Below are 15,912 nucleotides of genomic sequence, written 5' to 3' on the forward strand. Positions count from 1 at the left end.
TCCTGCACGCTAGCAAGTCCGTTTTACTGTGAATCACGGCGAGTTAGGCCAACTGCATTGCTTGCACACTTGACTTCACCTGCAGCACACAAGGACCCAGGACGGCACTGGCACTGCCACCACCGAGGATGAGCAAAGGTGGTGTCAGCGGGGCTCTCGTACGGAACGTGTATTCTCCTCTTATTTAAAGTGAGGTTAACAGGCTTTATTCCCTTCCCCGCCCCATGAGCCTACCAATCAAATCAAGACTTGCTGCCACGAGAAAGTCATTGCGTCGTTAAGACACAGGCTCCGGCTCACATGGACGGAGGTGACACGGGCGTCCATGAGGCCAGGAGGCGGGCTTGGGCCGAGGCATCGTACTGGCTGTCGGCAATATCTGTGGCCGAGGAGGCCCCTTCATACAGTGGGGATCCCGAGGAGGAGGGAGCCGAGACTGGATGGGCGAGAGAGGCAGAGTGGGCAGGGGAGCCTCGAAAGAACTGGGCTCCCAGCCCGTTGGATATCCCTGCCGTCTGGGCACCGGGGGTGACGGTGCCGTTGCTCACGGACCACAGGCTGGGGTACTGACTGAAATGGAAAAGTGGAAGAACAGACAAGTGAGAGACCTGGGAAGGGGCTCCAGATCCGCTGCGGGAGGGGAAAACAAACCCCCCAAATCCCACTCCTGATAAGTGGGTTATATGGCAGCTTTCTTTCAAACGGGCCACTTCCTCTGTGTTATTAAACCACACTCTGACGTGCATAGAAGATATTGTCTCATGTGTTAGCAATGAACAAAATCATTAGGACAAAATCAATAGTTAAAAAGGCTGCTGACGTAGACATAACTCCTGGCAGAGCAAAATACTCCAGCTTTGCGCTCATGTTCAGAATCCAAAATTCTCAGATATACTGAATCAGATGTTTCAGAGGATGTGTTTAAGTATCTGCTAACTAGCATGCCGCCCACCCTGCAGTGATTCCCTTCGAGGGAGACGACACGCTTCTCAAACACCGAGTGGTGGAGGGTGAGCATCCAGTGGCTGCTGTATGGGCAGCACGTCTCCGCACGCGTTAGTTAGCCTGACCCACAGCAGAAAGTGCACCAGCAGTGAGACCCGGAAGCAAACCCCAATTAATTAGCTTTATCACGTTAGCCTTGTTCTGCGACCGCCTCTGAGGCTCTGTTTCCCCATCTCTGAAAGAAGGAATTGGAAATGGGTATTAAACCCCCGGGTCTGGGAACACAGGCTTGAATAGCATCACAGTAGGCTACAATTTTGTTTCAGGAAAATGTCTCTCTCTTATAGTAGAATCCTTTCATAAATTAATAATGAGACGGTACACTGTCGTGGGCTGTACAGTTTACCAAGCCATGTCCTGCGCTTCAGATGCATTTGAACGTGCAAAAAGGCCTGAGTTAAGTGAGGTAGGTTACCATCCCCATTTTACAGATGCAGAGAAACAAGGCTCCAAGATACACTGACGTCCTCTAACATCCTCGGGGAGGGGGGGGCCCTTTGTAACCTACAGATCATCCAATTTACATCAGTTTTCTAGGTGCCTTCAGAGCCCCGGAAGAGCCTGCTGATTATGTATTGCTTGCTTTATTTTTAACAGTAGACAATTAGATTCTTATTTTAAAGGAATTGTTTCCTAAAAATAAAGAATTAAGATCTTAGGCAAATAGCGATATTCTACACACAGAAACTGCGTTGCTTTTGAGGTCAAGATGCCTTGTCTACAGACTCAGTCTGCTGTAAGCCAACTTGTCCAATCATTTAATATCTTTGAGTCCATTTCCTCATTAGAAAATGTGGACTGACCTCTAGCTTTGTTATTTTAGTTCTCTATTGTAACAATCCTATGAAGAAATGCAGTACATTTACCGACCGGCTTGATTTCTTTCAGCCAGGCTCCCTCTATATGATTTTCAAGTTAAGAAAATAGTCATCATTCTTTACAAGTTACCCAGCGTACACGTTAAGAACATTGATTCTATATCCACAGAAATCCAACAAAGTTATTTCCTTAATTTAAATTCGCCTGTCAAAAAAGGTTCTGGAAACATTTCTGCAAAATTCACCTACTGACCCCAATAACCCTGTAAAGACAGGCTGAGGCTGGGGTTATTTAGTGCCCTTTTCTTGAAGAAACAAGGCTCAAGAGACTTGTCCATCACAAGAACTAGTGAATAGCAAAGCCAGGATAGGGTTCCTGGTTCCCTTGCATCACAGCCCAGCTCCCATCCAACCTGAGGGAGCAACTGGTCTTCCCAAAGAACAGGCTGAAGCAGGCACTCACAGCAGTCATGTAACCTGGGGTCCCCGGACACACCTGGCTGAATGGTCAAGTTATAAACAAAAACCCAACACCCGTAAGAGAAGGGCAGAATAGAGGCCAGTGACTGAGATGGCATGACGTCATAGGCACTCAAGAGTTCCCAGGACAGTTTGCATCATTGCCCAGACATACATTACCTAGAGCCCGTAGGAGGCCCAGTATTCGGAGTCATGGGAAGCATGCTGGTGTGGGCAGGCATTCCAAGGCTGGACCAATTGTCGTGGGACGGGAGCATGGACAAACATGCAGGTGAATTGTCAGAATAGGCTACGGGACATAAGAAAGTGTCATTACTGATGGGATCTTCCAAGAGTGACAAAACGCATTGAAATACTTCCAACAGCTGGAGCTACCCGACATTGAAAACAAAATGTGTGCGATGTTAAGTAGAGAAAACAGTCCACTAGCCTCTGCTAAATTGGTCATCAAAGGCTAATCCTTATTGTCAAATGTATATATTTGAATATATTCCAGTACCCAGGCTTTTTCTTTATCATTAGATCACTAGCTGCCCTGTAGAAATGGAATCCTACTATCACATGACTGAGGATTACTTATCTTTAAACATAAAATCAATGTAATTTTAACCTGCCTTTTCCCCAAAAGATTATTTCTTAAGAATTAAAAGGGCTTTAGAAACCAGGCAAAATTTAAAATATGATCTTCTAGCCTCTGGTTGGACAACTATTTCCTTCCCAAATAAGCTCCTTTCATTTCAAATAAGCTTTAATTGCTTCATTGTTTTATGGTGTTCATTCGCTTTTTCCCTCCTTTTGGAGCCAGACAAAATGAAGTCTGGGCATCCATGGTGTTAGAGAGAATTAGGTCCAGGGATCTTCATGGTCTGGCCCGCTGATCACAAGACTCAAGCCTGCACCAGGGTCGCCTAGGGGCTTGTTAAACCACAAAGTGCTGGGCCCACCTCTAGAGCTTCCGATTCTGTAAATCTGGGGGCTTTTCAGATGATACTGGGGCTGCTGACCCGGGTACCATACTTGGAGAAACACACGTGTGTCAGTCAAGCCAGTAACTCGAGTGCCTGGCTGGCCCGACATCATCACTTTCAAAGGGTTCATAAAATATCCAAACCTGGGCGCCTAGACATGGGCCCACAGTCCTGGAATAAGAACGCTGGAGCAATAACGGTCACATTCAGCCCCAAAGGCCCCCTGGACTGGATGTCTCTGTGGTCGAGCCAGCAGTAACATGGACATGAAAAGAAGGTCCCTCCTGAGCCGATCAAGAGCCTGCTCTCTGGAGCCCTGCAGACTGCCTTTCCCTTTCCAGAGGTCTTCCGGCCACCCCCAAAGCCCCAGCCTCCTTCCGCTCAGGACTTACTTGGAGAATTGTTCCGATGCGCATAAGGGCTGGGGTAGGGGGCTGGGCGGTGGTTCCTCAGGGCCGGGTACCTTTCACAGCCGTGCGTGGAGGGAAGAGAGAGGGGGCCTCCAAACTGAGGGTGAGGGGTGGCAGGTGGACACAGGGCGCTGGTTCCAGGAATCAACCACCCCCCTGCTGTGAGAGAAGAATGCTGAGTGCCTGACTTTTGCATCACTTCCACCATTTAAAGGACAGGAGGGGAAGCCCCCAGAGGTCCAGAGGTGAGGGCTCCGAACTCTCACTGCCAAGGACCGGGTTCACCCTGGTCAAGGAACTAAGATCCCACAGGTTGAGCAGCATGGCCCCCCAAAAAACCCAAAACACACAAACAAACAAAAACTACCAAAAGACAGGAGGGCAGAGGCCAGGAAGTGGTGGATCTTTTGCTCAGGATTCGTGAACACCGAGGACCCAGCGGAGTCTTCAGGTACCACAGGCTGGCCAAGGTTTCTAAACCCACAGGACAGCCGAAACCCTGGGAGACTGACCCCGACCTCAGCCAAGCCTGAGGCCTCCTGAACACCCTCAGAATCCTCCCAGCCTCTTACGGGATGTTCCGTTCCCGCAGGCAGGTGAGCTTTCAGGGCCTAACTGCTGAGCTTGAATATAACGTAAAAAAGAGACAGAATTCAGATTCAGAGCCAGGCGCATTCAGGACACCTAGGGCGAGCGCCCCTCGTCCCACCCCACACCATCACACGGAGGGGCTACTGTCCTGGCTGCAGGGGCACCCATGTTCTGCTCACCTTTCTTCTGCTTTAGGCCCACACTCTCCCCGCCTTACACATCAATCAGAAAATTGTTCCAACATTGCCCTGCCCTCCTTTAAAACTCCAATTTCTTCTCCATTTCCTTTTTAACTTTAAAAAAGAAATCAGAAAAACAACCACTAGGAGGACGACAACTCTGGCTCCAATTCCCAAACTACAAACAATTCTTCAGACAACATTGAAATGAGGGGAAGGTCCAGATGTGGCCACAAAGTTTGGGCTCCATCACTTGCCAAAGCAGTTGTTCATATTCTGCTCTATGACACGGCAGCCCATGAGCCACTTAGGAGAGCTGTGTGTTAAATTAGTCCGTAAGATGACAAGAAGGAGGGAAGGAAGAAGGAAGGGAGGGAGGGAGGAAGAAAGAAAAAGAAATAGAAAAAGAAAGAAACACACACAGTTTGAGGAGGGTGCCATGCTGGTTCGTCCAGACTCCTGAAGTGAGCAGCAAACACTAACTTTCCTCTCTCGGGGTCCCCTCCCTGCGTGGAGAGGAGGCCTAGACACAGCCCCTCCTCCTAACAGACTCTGCTGCAGACCTGCATCACTTCGCTGGCTCACGGAACTCCTAAAGGAAGCTAGACTTAAAGCAGACTTTCCCATCCTACGCTCCACTGTTTCCAGCATGAGCTGATGGGCCATTCCCAGCACCAAAGCAGGCTAAGGGGAAACCCACACGTGATCATAAGCATCGTTCCAAACATGGTCCTCCAGTTTTCAGTCATTAACAAAAAGAGAAACCATCTCAAAGTGGATATGAGCCGGGCTCTCCTCTTGTCCAACACAGCAGGGTGTAAACACCCATCCAGGCCATGGTTGGAGCTGCCTCGAAGCACAGCAAAAGAACCCCAGTAAATTCTCCCCAGGCTTCTCTGTCAGGAGTCCTGTGGGCTGGGGGAGCATCCTCAAGCCCCACATGGAGCAGAGGCTGAGGGCCAGTACATTGAGGACCAGCAGCAACACCATCAACACACAGGGCCAGGTGCCTTGCACAGCAAAGGGCAATGTGCTCCCCAAGCGCACCCAGAAGCTCTGTCTGCTCCATCCCCAGCTCCCAGCTCCCAGCAGGCTAGCCCCTGAAACAAGGTACATCTGGCCAGAGCGCAACAAACCGTACATGGGGAGTGCCCAGATTGCTGGCTGTCTCCAGGTTCTTCCATCATGTCCTTGTGATCGCTTCTGCCAAAGAAGTGCAGCGAATTGTCAAGGAGGACATTCAGAACATAGTATTTGCAGCAATAGTTCATGTTTCTGCACACTTCTTTGCTCAAAGGGTATAGTTAGAATTCTCTCACCTTTCCTTTGCATCAAGGAAAGCTTTTGCAAATGGATTGTATTTAATTTTAAGAGCTGTGATCTGAAAAACAAGAAGTTGCGTTTACTAGTATGTTGCTCATTCGCCAGAGGATTTAATTTGGCACCAAGAAATCAGGAACTACCAGCACCCCCTTTAAATATTCAAATATAAACAGATTTATTTCCAGGTACATTTTTCTATTTGGATCTGAAGTAGCCGAGTAATCACCATATTTTATAAAGAAGAGCACAATTATGAAAAGCTTTTAAATGCTGATTTTCCGAGTGGAATTCACAATAAGTTTAACCTACTGCTGACAATATTCTGTGTGCATCAACCAAACAAACAAGGCACAAAACATAACCCGGGTCTGCTTAGGAATAGTGACTGCTAGTTCTAGTTGGCAGTCAACACCGACAACTTGACCAGCTAATCACAAACCGCCTGTACTTTGGGGGCAGACTTAGATAGGGATTTACAGGCACTAAACTGTATTCTGTATCTAGTTGACTCTTCACACCACAGATTTGGAAGGATGCCCCCAACCCTTTTAGGAAGATTCCCAGAGTAAGGAGAGGCCCCCCCTTTCTCTGAAGTCCTGTTCTTAAATTCTTACAGTCCTTTACCCTAAATGTTTTATTCATCTTTTCATTTTGAGCCTTTAGTGGATGCTTCGAGTTTTGGACACTTTTATGGAAAACTAAAGGGGAAAGTGCTTGAATGAGTACTTATTTTAAAACGTTTCTCCCGCTGTCCCAATTTTACAGTTACGGTAAATTCCTTGACAAGGCATTCATTATCAGTCTAAAAGTACAAGAATCACACAGGCTCTTGGCATTCGCGGCACTCTCCAGACCGAGGGCTGCCGGTGCCCCTCTCACCTCTTCATTCTGATAAGCGGTCACCGCTATGAACTGGGTCTCCGGGAAGCAGTGGCTGGTGATCATGCGCTGCGGACCCCCAACTCTCACGATGTGGACTCGAGGCTCATACTTATGTAAGGAGTTCAACATGATCTGAGAGACATAAACACGGGAATGGTGATCATCAAAGTCCTACCGTTAAGACAACAAAACATCCATTTGTCCTGCTGAGGAGGGGAAAAATACAGCCAAGATGCAGAAAATCCTGCAGCTCACAGGAAAATGTCTTTCCTGTTGAAGTTGGTAGGTTTCCCATCAGGTGCTGCTCTCACGACTAGTTTGGAAAAGGAATGTGGGATGCTTCACACCATTAAAGGCAATGAATGCCCATCACGAAATGCTTTGACCTGGTAGAGTAAAGTTCTAAGGCTTCCAGGGCAGCTGCAGACAGCTTTAAATGCCTGAGCGAGATCGCAGCTTACGGGAACACCGGGTCTCCCAGTAACAATCCCCAAGTAAAGATGTTCTGTAGAAAAGAACAGATTTACAAGTTTGTTCACACTCCACGCAGTAAATATGTGGACATATTCAGCGCTACAGCGACCATTTACTATCAAGACTGATATTTTCTCTACCCTTAGGAAAGTTGAGGGCTAGGATGCAAAAGTTCCCCCAAACTTGAGATCTGCCCGAGTGTTCCCAGGGGAGGCTTTGCGCCCTCTCCCCGCTCTCCAGCCCTCGGTGTTACCGTCGTCAGTTTACTATCAACAACACTGCAGGCTGAACTGAGGAAGGCAGATGTCACCTCCGTGCACACAGCGCCTTTCCAAGGCTCCCCGAGGACAAGGTGCAGAGTCTCGGGGCCCCTCCTCGCGTCGTCCGCCACCCCGTCCCCGCACCCCATCACACCTACCTGGCCCCCTCCATTGAGCTTGTTGGTGAGCTTGACTTTGCTGAAGGAGACCGGCGCCTTCATCCAGTGCGCCCCGAAGTTGGGCGAGTCGGGATGAATGTACACGCAGCTGGGCGCCTGGGGCTCAGGCTTGCCCCCTGGCACCCACTCCCCGTTCACGTACTTCCAGCGGTGGTTGTCGGCCGCCACAAAGTCCAGCAGGAAGGAGTACATGGCGTTGGGGTCCAGGCCAGACACGTTCACCTTCAGCACCGGGAACATCCTCCTGGAAAGGAAGGAGCGCAGCTGGAGGACCCCGGATCTGACCCGTTAGAACGAAGAAGGCAGGGGCATCTGCATTTGGAGCAAAAAGGAGCCCCCTTGGGAACTTACAAAGGGGACGCCCGAGCTCCCCCCTTCCCAGGACTCTCCTAGATCCACAGGCGCCCTCCTCACTACGCCCTGGCCTCCAAAGGCAGGGCGGGAAAGGAGCTGGCAGAGGGTTGCAGCACCCGGGCCCAGCCCTCGGGGCAAGCGTGGGCGAGGCGCGGCTCGGGGGAGTCCCCCGGGAGTCCCTCGTGCCCAGAAGTGAGGATTACGCGAAGTCCCAGAGGGACAATTAGGAGCCACAAGGGTCTGTTCCCCAGTCTGAGCGGAAATGAGCAAAAAGACAGGGAGAAAGTGTTGGAAGGTAAGGAACCCTGCAGCCCGGCTGCCCGGCCCGCCCGAGTGCGTGGCACACGCCGGCTTGGTGCGCGCCTACCTGCCGTTCTTGGTCACGATCATCTCGTTGGTGAGCTCCTTGAAGCGCAGCCACAGCTCGCTCTCCTCCAGGCCCACGCGCAGCTCGCGTTCCGTGGGGTCGCCCTTCTCGCTGCCCGCCTGCAACTCGCTCTCCACGGCGCTCAGCAGGTGGTCCACCCGGTACTGCAGGCTCTTCCCCGCGCCCTCGGTGCCCGGGGAGCTCATCCTCCCGCCCGCCCCTCCCCACCGCCCCCCGAAGCCCCGACTTGCTACCCGAGAGCCACCTTCGCCCCAGTAGGCGGCCGCTCTTCCAGGAAGAGGGGCCGCTCGGGCCAAGACCTGCGACGGCACCCGGGTGCCAGCACAGACCCGGGAGGAGGGCGAGGACAGAGATCCGGGGGGGAGGGGCGGGGGAAAGGGGTGGGGGGAAGGTTATTCCACTTGAACTCCCGCAAGGAGCTACTGGAGGAGGTCTCAGGGAGAGAAAATCGCCCCTCGGCATAAATAGAGCCTCGAGAGCCGCCGAGGGGGCGCGGCGGATTGGGCCGCGCGCCCTTTGAAGTTCCAGGGCCGCTGCCCATTGGCCGCGAGCGGCCATATCAGACTCAGCCTGGCGCGCCGCGGAGGCGGGGGGGCCGACAATGGGCTCCCGCGCCTACCTTCTGTAAATCCGGAGCCAGGCCCCGCGAGCCCCGGCCCAGCGCCTACACCTCCGCCCTCCTCCAAATGTTTGCACCTCCATCAAAGCGGCCGGGCTGGCCCCGAAGGCCGGGAGGGTATGGGGGACGGACGGGGTGGGGATGGACGGACAGGGCTCCCGAGCTCGCCCCGGCACGCACCTCGCCGAGGAGTTGCCCGGCTGCCCGCGAAGCTCCCCAACTCTCGCGCGCGGGGCCCTCCTCTCTCTCTCTCTCTCTCTCTCTCTCTCTCTCTCTCTCTCTCTCTCTCTCGAAGCGCACCCGGGACCCCGCAGGTGTGCCAGCCTGGAGTCGGTGTCCGTCCCTCGCCAGCGACCATCGCGCACAACGCCGCTTAAGGGCGCGCCCTGTGCCTAGCCCGGGTCGGGCTGGTCTCCGCTCTTCCGAAGGCTCAGCCCGCCACCGAACCCGGTCCCGTCCCGACACGTCCCTCGGCCCGCGGCGCTTCAGGTGACTCCGCTAACACCCACGACCATGGATCAGCCCATCCGGCGTCCCCTGTTCTCCGCAGCCCTCGCCTGTCTGGAAAGGGAGGGCCCACGTCGGAGTCTGCCCACGGGCGCATCCAGCGCCCCGAGAGGGAGATAGGCCGAAATCAACCAAGCGACCCCTTTGGGGATGTTTCCTCGCTCCCCCCTTATCCAAGCAGGACTTTGAGGACGAGGTCTGTGCGTGCACTGAGTGTAACCCGAGAGGTGGCTCCACTTCTGTGGGTTTTGGTCTCTGCTTTCGCGGAAGGTGGGAGTGGGAGGGGGCGGGCCAGGCGTTCCTGGCGAGCCTGGTTCCAGGGGCGTCTCCCCACCCGGCCGGCCGCAGCGCCCGGCCGTGCGGGGCTCGAGTGGTTTATCACCTTTCGGGGAGAACCTCCGCGAGGAGAGCGAAGGAAAGATGACAAAGAGCAGGAAGTAGTTCAGTAGGGTCTCTTCAGACAATAACATTCCCCCTAAAACGGGGGCCCCGGAAGGGGGACGGCAGCAGATGCTCGGCGTCGGGACGCGGTCTGCGCGCCTCGGTAAAGAGGGCGCGTGGCCCCGCCTCGGTTCCCCGCGTCTGCTCGGCGCTCACCCCACCTCACGCCCTCTGGGAAAAGCCACGCATCGGCGGAGCACCCATTCCGAACAACCCTGCGCCTTAGCAAGGGGGCTGGCTCTGCGGGGAGGTCGTGGACTCTGCGCCCCGCGATAACCCTGCCCTGCCCCGCGCGGGGCCGGGCTCGCTCCGGGGTCGAGAATGCCGGGGGACCGAGGGAGGGACCGCGCGCCCGCAGCCCCCTGGGGAGGGGTGAGCGCGCTCCCCCGGCTACCTTTCCGCCCCTCTCCAGATGGGGCCTGCGGAGTCGCGAGGCCCGGCGCACCCCCACCACTGTCGCATTTCTCAGTTTCTTTTGTTGTCTAGGATGCACGGAAATGCCCAGGGAGCTGACCCGAGGGGGAAAGTTTCCTTCTGGAAAGAGGCAGCAAAAGGACCTCATTTGCTCCCGGCACCCGGACCCTGCTGAGTCGCCTTCCACCCGGCTCTTCGGGCCATAGGCTTTGGGAGGCTTTCCGGAGAAATTAAAGATGTCTAAAGGTCATCTGTGCGGTTGAGACCTCCCGAGCCTGCGCACTTAGAATAAAGGGGGGTGGGTGTGAGGTGGAGGAGGAAGAAGCGTGGGTACCAGGCAGTTGGGGGTCTCTGAAACCCCAGCCCGGGAGCAAGGACACTCCTTGTCCCCTGAGGCGGGAGCTTTCTTGGCGCTGATGCTTCGGGGTCGATTTTCCCAAAGTCTGGAAGCGCGGGTACCAGGTCGCTCCAGTAACTGTGGTTCCGATTTCAATTCGGCTCCACGAACGGGAGGGGGCACGGACAAATAAGAATAAAGCCCCGGCAGAAAAGAATGTTAGCTCTCAAACGTGAGCAGCGACATTTCTTCCCTCCAGAAGGAAGGTCCAGGTTTCCAGAGAGGCGCGCGGAAGCTCAGCGCGCAGCTGGGCGAGACGCCGGGGCTTAGGGGCTGCGCCGTAGCTGCGGAGGTCTCCGGACTGTCGCCGCCTAGTATTTTTCCTTTCTTCTCTGTGCCTGATTTTCTGGATCTTTGTTCCTTGGTTCTCAGGATAAGCGTCTCCACTCTCCGGGTCCTTTCAATGAAGGCTGCCGTGCATGACAGTTTACAGCCAAAAACTTCCTCCCGCCCAGCTATAAAGAATTCCCAGTTAATAACAAGGTGCTTCCTTGGGGGAGGAGGGGCCAGGGCTCCCCAGATGTTTCTTTCCCAAGGTCTTTCTCCCGTTGGGAAGTCTAGCCAGCCGGTCCAGAAAAATAAGTGAAGGCCTTACGGCTGGGCCTTAGGCTCCACCAATAACTTAGGAAACATTTTACAAAAAAGCACATAAAAACACACACACCCCTCATTTCCCAGAGAGGCGGTTTTCCCCAGACCCACCCCCCTCTCAAGCAACAAAACCATTTGTCTTGTGGGAGCGGGTATCAATGGTGCCATAACAGGCTCAAGGGCAGTCAGGGCAGGGACAGCGTTGTGGGACCCCCGCCATGCCCTCCAGTTTCCTTCTTTTATTTTTTCTTCTTCCTTAAAAAATAAATTGATTTTTGATTAGATAGTTTGTGCTCACTGTAGAATATACTGTACACATGATGGATGTACATATCTGTATATACATGATGTGTGTGTGCTCGTGTGTGCGTGCGCGCACGTATGAAAATGCAAACCTCAAGTGCTAATCACTGCATGTGTGGGTGTGTTTTCCTCAACTTTTTTTTTTCATTCTGTTCTTCAGGTGAGCCCTTCGTCCATACTGGTGAAGCAGACTTAACAAAAGCATTTGCGTCCTAAATTTAAGACAACATATAAAGGGCGCTTGATAGCAAATCTTTTCTGTCACTAGTGATTTTTCTGTCTATCCCACTGAAAGACACCCGATGAATTTTGTTACGGTTTTTAAAGTTGCACAATATAATTTAGACTCCTTAGCGTTGAAAGTTTTCAAAGGCCATTGGGTTGTCTGGGGCATCTCTGGTTTGTGGAAGAGAGCAAAGACTTGTTTCTCAAAGTCTTTCTCAGTAGTGTCTCAGCCCTGGCCCTGGCTGACCCATCACTGCAGCCCCAGGAAGAGGGCAGTCGGGGTATCATTTTGAGCTTCCAGACCTCTCTCCGGAAGTGCACGGGAGGGTGTGGCCTTGGCAGGTGTGGAGTTGGATTATTAGCCCAAGGAAGTGCTTCAAGACCAAATCCGTCCTGGCTATACTTTCTCAGCCACAAAGCTTTGTCACACATGACAGTGTATGGTTTCCTGATGGGCGTTCACACACTAAAAACAAACAAACAAGCCTGGTGAGGCTGAACGCCTGGGATTGTGACTTTTCTCCATGAAACTCCAGCGCAGAGGCAACTCCGTTCTGGAATCCCAGGCAGCAGAAGAGAAATCTGTAGGTGGCTGGACTATGGTCCCTTCTGTGGCGGGTTGCTTGTTCTCCTGGGTTCTTGAGTCTCTCAGGCCTCATAGCTCATAGCTTGTCTTCAGGGTGGAATGTCTTTCTCCCGGTTTTTCCAGGAAGGCCGGGAAAGCCCCTTCAGCCATCTCTTTAGCTCTGGCCTGTGTTGTGGTAACAATTTCAGTCCTTCTGCTTCCACCTTATCTGTGCTTCCAAATCCGGTTTCCTGCCTGTTCTCAGCTTCTCCACTGCTTCATCCCTTGGCCTTTTCTGCCTCTATTAAGTGGCTTTGCGAGATGTTTTTCCCACACCACTCTATCAATTCGCTTTTCTCTGTCACTTGTGGTTTTTACTGCCTCCAGGGAAGAGCTTCTTTCTCTGCTGTTGCCTCGGTTTTCTGACAGTCCCGATCCCCCAAGTCCCTCGCCTCTGCCTTGCATCACAGTCTCCTCGGTCCTTGAGGCTCTGTTTCTTTGAAGCCATGGTTTCGTGTCTCACCGAAAAGGCCAAACAGTTTCCTGAATTCATCTTCTGGTTCCTGCCATTTACTATTTCCAGAGGCTGCTTCTCCTCTGAGTTTTAGGAATAAGCCCACTGCCCCTCACCCTTAACCCTCGGCTCCCTGCTCTTTTCTTTCCCCACCTACTCCCCCTCCCTTGGGGTGGGGTCCCCAGCCTGCCGCACTGTGAGGCAGGCGAGGTGCAGGGTCTCTTACTTGAACCAGCACTTGGCGCCTGCTGTTCAGTGCCTGGATTGGCAAAATTGGGATGCTGCCAGCACGTGCTTTTATTTATTTATTTATTTATTTTTTTTTGCGGTACGCGGGCCTCTCACCGTTGTGGCCTCTCCCGTTGCGCAGCACAGGCTCCGGACGCGCAGGCTCAGCGGCCATGGCTCACGGGCCCAGCCGCTCCGTGGCACGTGGGATCTTGCCGGACCGGGGCGTGAACCTATGTCCGCTGCATCGGCAGGCGGACTCTCAACCGCTGCGCCACCAGGGAAGCCCTAGCATGTGCACTTAAGGAGGAACAGGAGCTCAAGCCCCCCCTGGAGAACTGCTAGGGGAGGGGGAAGGGTAAGCTGTGACAAAGCGAAAGAGGGGCATGGACATATATACACTACCAAACGTAAGGTAGATAGCTAGTGGGAAGCAGCCGCAGAGCACAGGGAGATCAGCTCGGTGCTTTGTGGCCGCCTGGAGGGGTGGGATGGGGAGGGTGGGAGGGAGGGAGATGCATGAGGGAAGGGATGTGGGAACAGATGTATACGTATGACTGATTCACTTTGTTATAAAGCAGAAACTAATTAAAAAAAAAAAAACACGGGCAAAACATTAACCCTTAACATTCACGAAAATGCAAGAGCCACAGAACCCAGAGCGGCCTTTCTTGAGTCACTACTCACTGACTTGAGTCGCCCATCGTCCTGAAGACAGTAAAGCAAGGGTCCCCTGTGGAGTTGTGTACAAAATGAGACCCAAGAATGAAAAGAAATTAGCTCTTCCAAGGGAAGCACTGAGGGTGACGCAGTAGGAACGTCATTTCGGGTATAAAGTTACCAAGAAATCCTGCCTGGGAACTCTATCCAATCCTTTAATCGGTGACCTTATAAAATGGCATTTTCCCTTTCTCTATACCTTATTTTAGAAAATCCTCCTTTGGCGCTGAATTAAATCTGAAGTCCCAAACCAATTCTCTTATGGGAAAGAATGCTGGACACAAACGGATTTGGGAGTGACTGGTATACAGTACTTATGCTGGACCAGCTCTGAGGTTCCCAGTGTAACTATTCAGCAGGAAAGGCCAACATTATGTCCCAAATGAGGCCAGGTTGTGATTGTTGCTGTGAGAGGGGTTGGTACGGCAAGCTCTGAGCCCAAAGATTCAGGAGCCTGACCCTTCCTAGAGGAAGCAACAGGGAAAGGGCAGGGTTCCAGGCCCAGGAGTGGGAGGGAGACTGCTCTTTCTATGGAAAAAAACAGTATGCAGTGTGGCCAGGTGTTGAATTGGAGCACAGGCAGAGACCTGAGGGCGGCTGCATGCAGTGGGGTTTTAGTGCCTTAATTCTGGGGCAAAGCTGAGGACAACTAAGAGAGACTGGATTTTTAATGACAGTGGAGACTACAAAGACCCAATCACCTATTTAATAAGAACAAAAGGGACGTTAAGACAGGAGGGCCAAGTCTGGCGGGAAAGCTCACAGTGAGGCCGGTGTGCTAGGTGCCCGAGTGGTTTGGGGAAGAGGACACCGGAGGGCAGAGGTCAGCAGGCAGGTATGGGGGTGGGGCACTGGGCAGGCTTTTGAGACGGTGGGATTCTGGGATCTTCATGGACTAGATAGGAAGAACTCTAGAAAGGTCTGCACTGTACCCTAGAAACTCTGGGGGCACTTTTAGAGAATTCTTGTAGAAATTTCCATAAATACCATAGACAAACACGAAAACAAGGGAGAATGAGAGATATTGTAAGGATATTTGGGGAAGGCATCTCTGGGGGAGGGGGAAAGAGGGGAAGACAGATGGAGCCCTGAGCAGAAATCTGCAAGAGCGTTTGGAGGGCAGGCGGCTGCAGCTGGGGTGAGAACAGAGAGCTGGAGGGTGACCATGGGGGGCGCCCCGAGGGAGAGCTGGGGGCTGGGACAACAAGAAGGAAAAGCTAAGATGCATCCTCCCTGCATATCAAGTACCAGACTGATAGTAAAAATCGGGACAAAGGGGAGGGCTTAGCATGTCTGTGAGAAAAGGGCCCCCGTCAATGGTTCCCACCACGGGGAACTTGCCGGCTGAAAAGAAGCCGCTGAGGAGGAAAACCCATTTGGAAATTAAGGTTAGCACGTTCTACAACCTCAGCTCACACAGCTTCCAGGGTCCGACGTGTCCCCGCCCGAGGACACAGGCAGGAGGAAGTAACATTCACCGCGGTCTATTATACACGAGGATTCCTGCATATGTTATCAGCCAGACATCAGCTCTGCAAGGCCGTGAGAGCTCTTCTTTTATATTCAGAAAGCTAAGGCTCCAGAGAGAGGGGAAAATGGAGAGCCGCTGGATTTCTGATTTGTCTTACTTTAAACTCATCTTGTTTCCTCCAAACTAGGGTAAATATATGGCAAGTGGAAACAAATGTATTTATCTCTCTCCTACCCACCGCAATCAAAAATCTATTTATAAATGGAATGTGGCGTGTGTGTGTGTGTGTGTGTGTGTGTGTGTTGTTTGGGGAGGGGAACTGGTTGGCTTAAATACTTTGAAAAATCTGAAAAAAAAGTTTTGTAATACGAAAGATGACAATATAATAGAAACTGGAGGAGGAAAAAATCTCATCCTTAAACAATTCACAATCCAGTCGGAGATGCTGGTAATTAGAGAGAAAAGCAAAGGCCAAATAGTGCTTAAGCCTGAATACATCATCCTAATTGTGCTTCCAAAGCACCCTATGCAAGTCAGGATTATTATCCTCCTTCTCTTAAAAATTTTCATAATAAAATAAAATGTAGATCAGAGAGGTAAAGAAGT

The 15,912-nt window shown here is 52.3% G+C and overlaps 1 protein-coding gene across 3 annotated transcripts; it reads right to left on the minus strand.

Annotated features, from left to right (window-relative positions):
- Window positions 1-296: 296 nt before the first annotated feature.
- Window positions 297-8,496, minus strand: TBXT (T-box transcription factor T; the record flags this gene model as incomplete). 3 transcript variants are annotated; one of them, XM_081251083.1, is made up of 8 exons in its annotated part: window positions 297-570; window positions 2,463-2,592; window positions 3,664-3,837; window positions 5,593-5,654; window positions 5,771-5,832; window positions 6,654-6,788; window positions 7,549-7,813; window positions 8,291-8,496. In XM_081251083.1, 8 exons carry the CDS (start codon window positions 8,494-8,496, stop codon window positions 297-299), a joined length of 1,308 nt encoding a protein of 435 aa, XP_081107209.1. The 3 variants fall into 3 exon arrangements, with proteins under 3 accessions (XP_081107209.1, XP_081107210.1, XP_081107211.1); XM_081251084.1 differs by having other exon boundaries at window positions 3,664-3,840; XM_081251085.1 differs by lacking the exon at window positions 3,664-3,837.
- Window positions 8,497-15,912: the final 7,416 nt, after the last annotated feature.

Source organism: Mesoplodon bidens (assembly GCF_964165515.1).
Source record: "Mesoplodon bidens genome assembly, chromosome: 12".
In the NCBI taxonomy this organism is placed as follows: Eukaryota; Metazoa; Chordata; class Mammalia; order Artiodactyla; family Ziphiidae; genus Mesoplodon; species Mesoplodon bidens.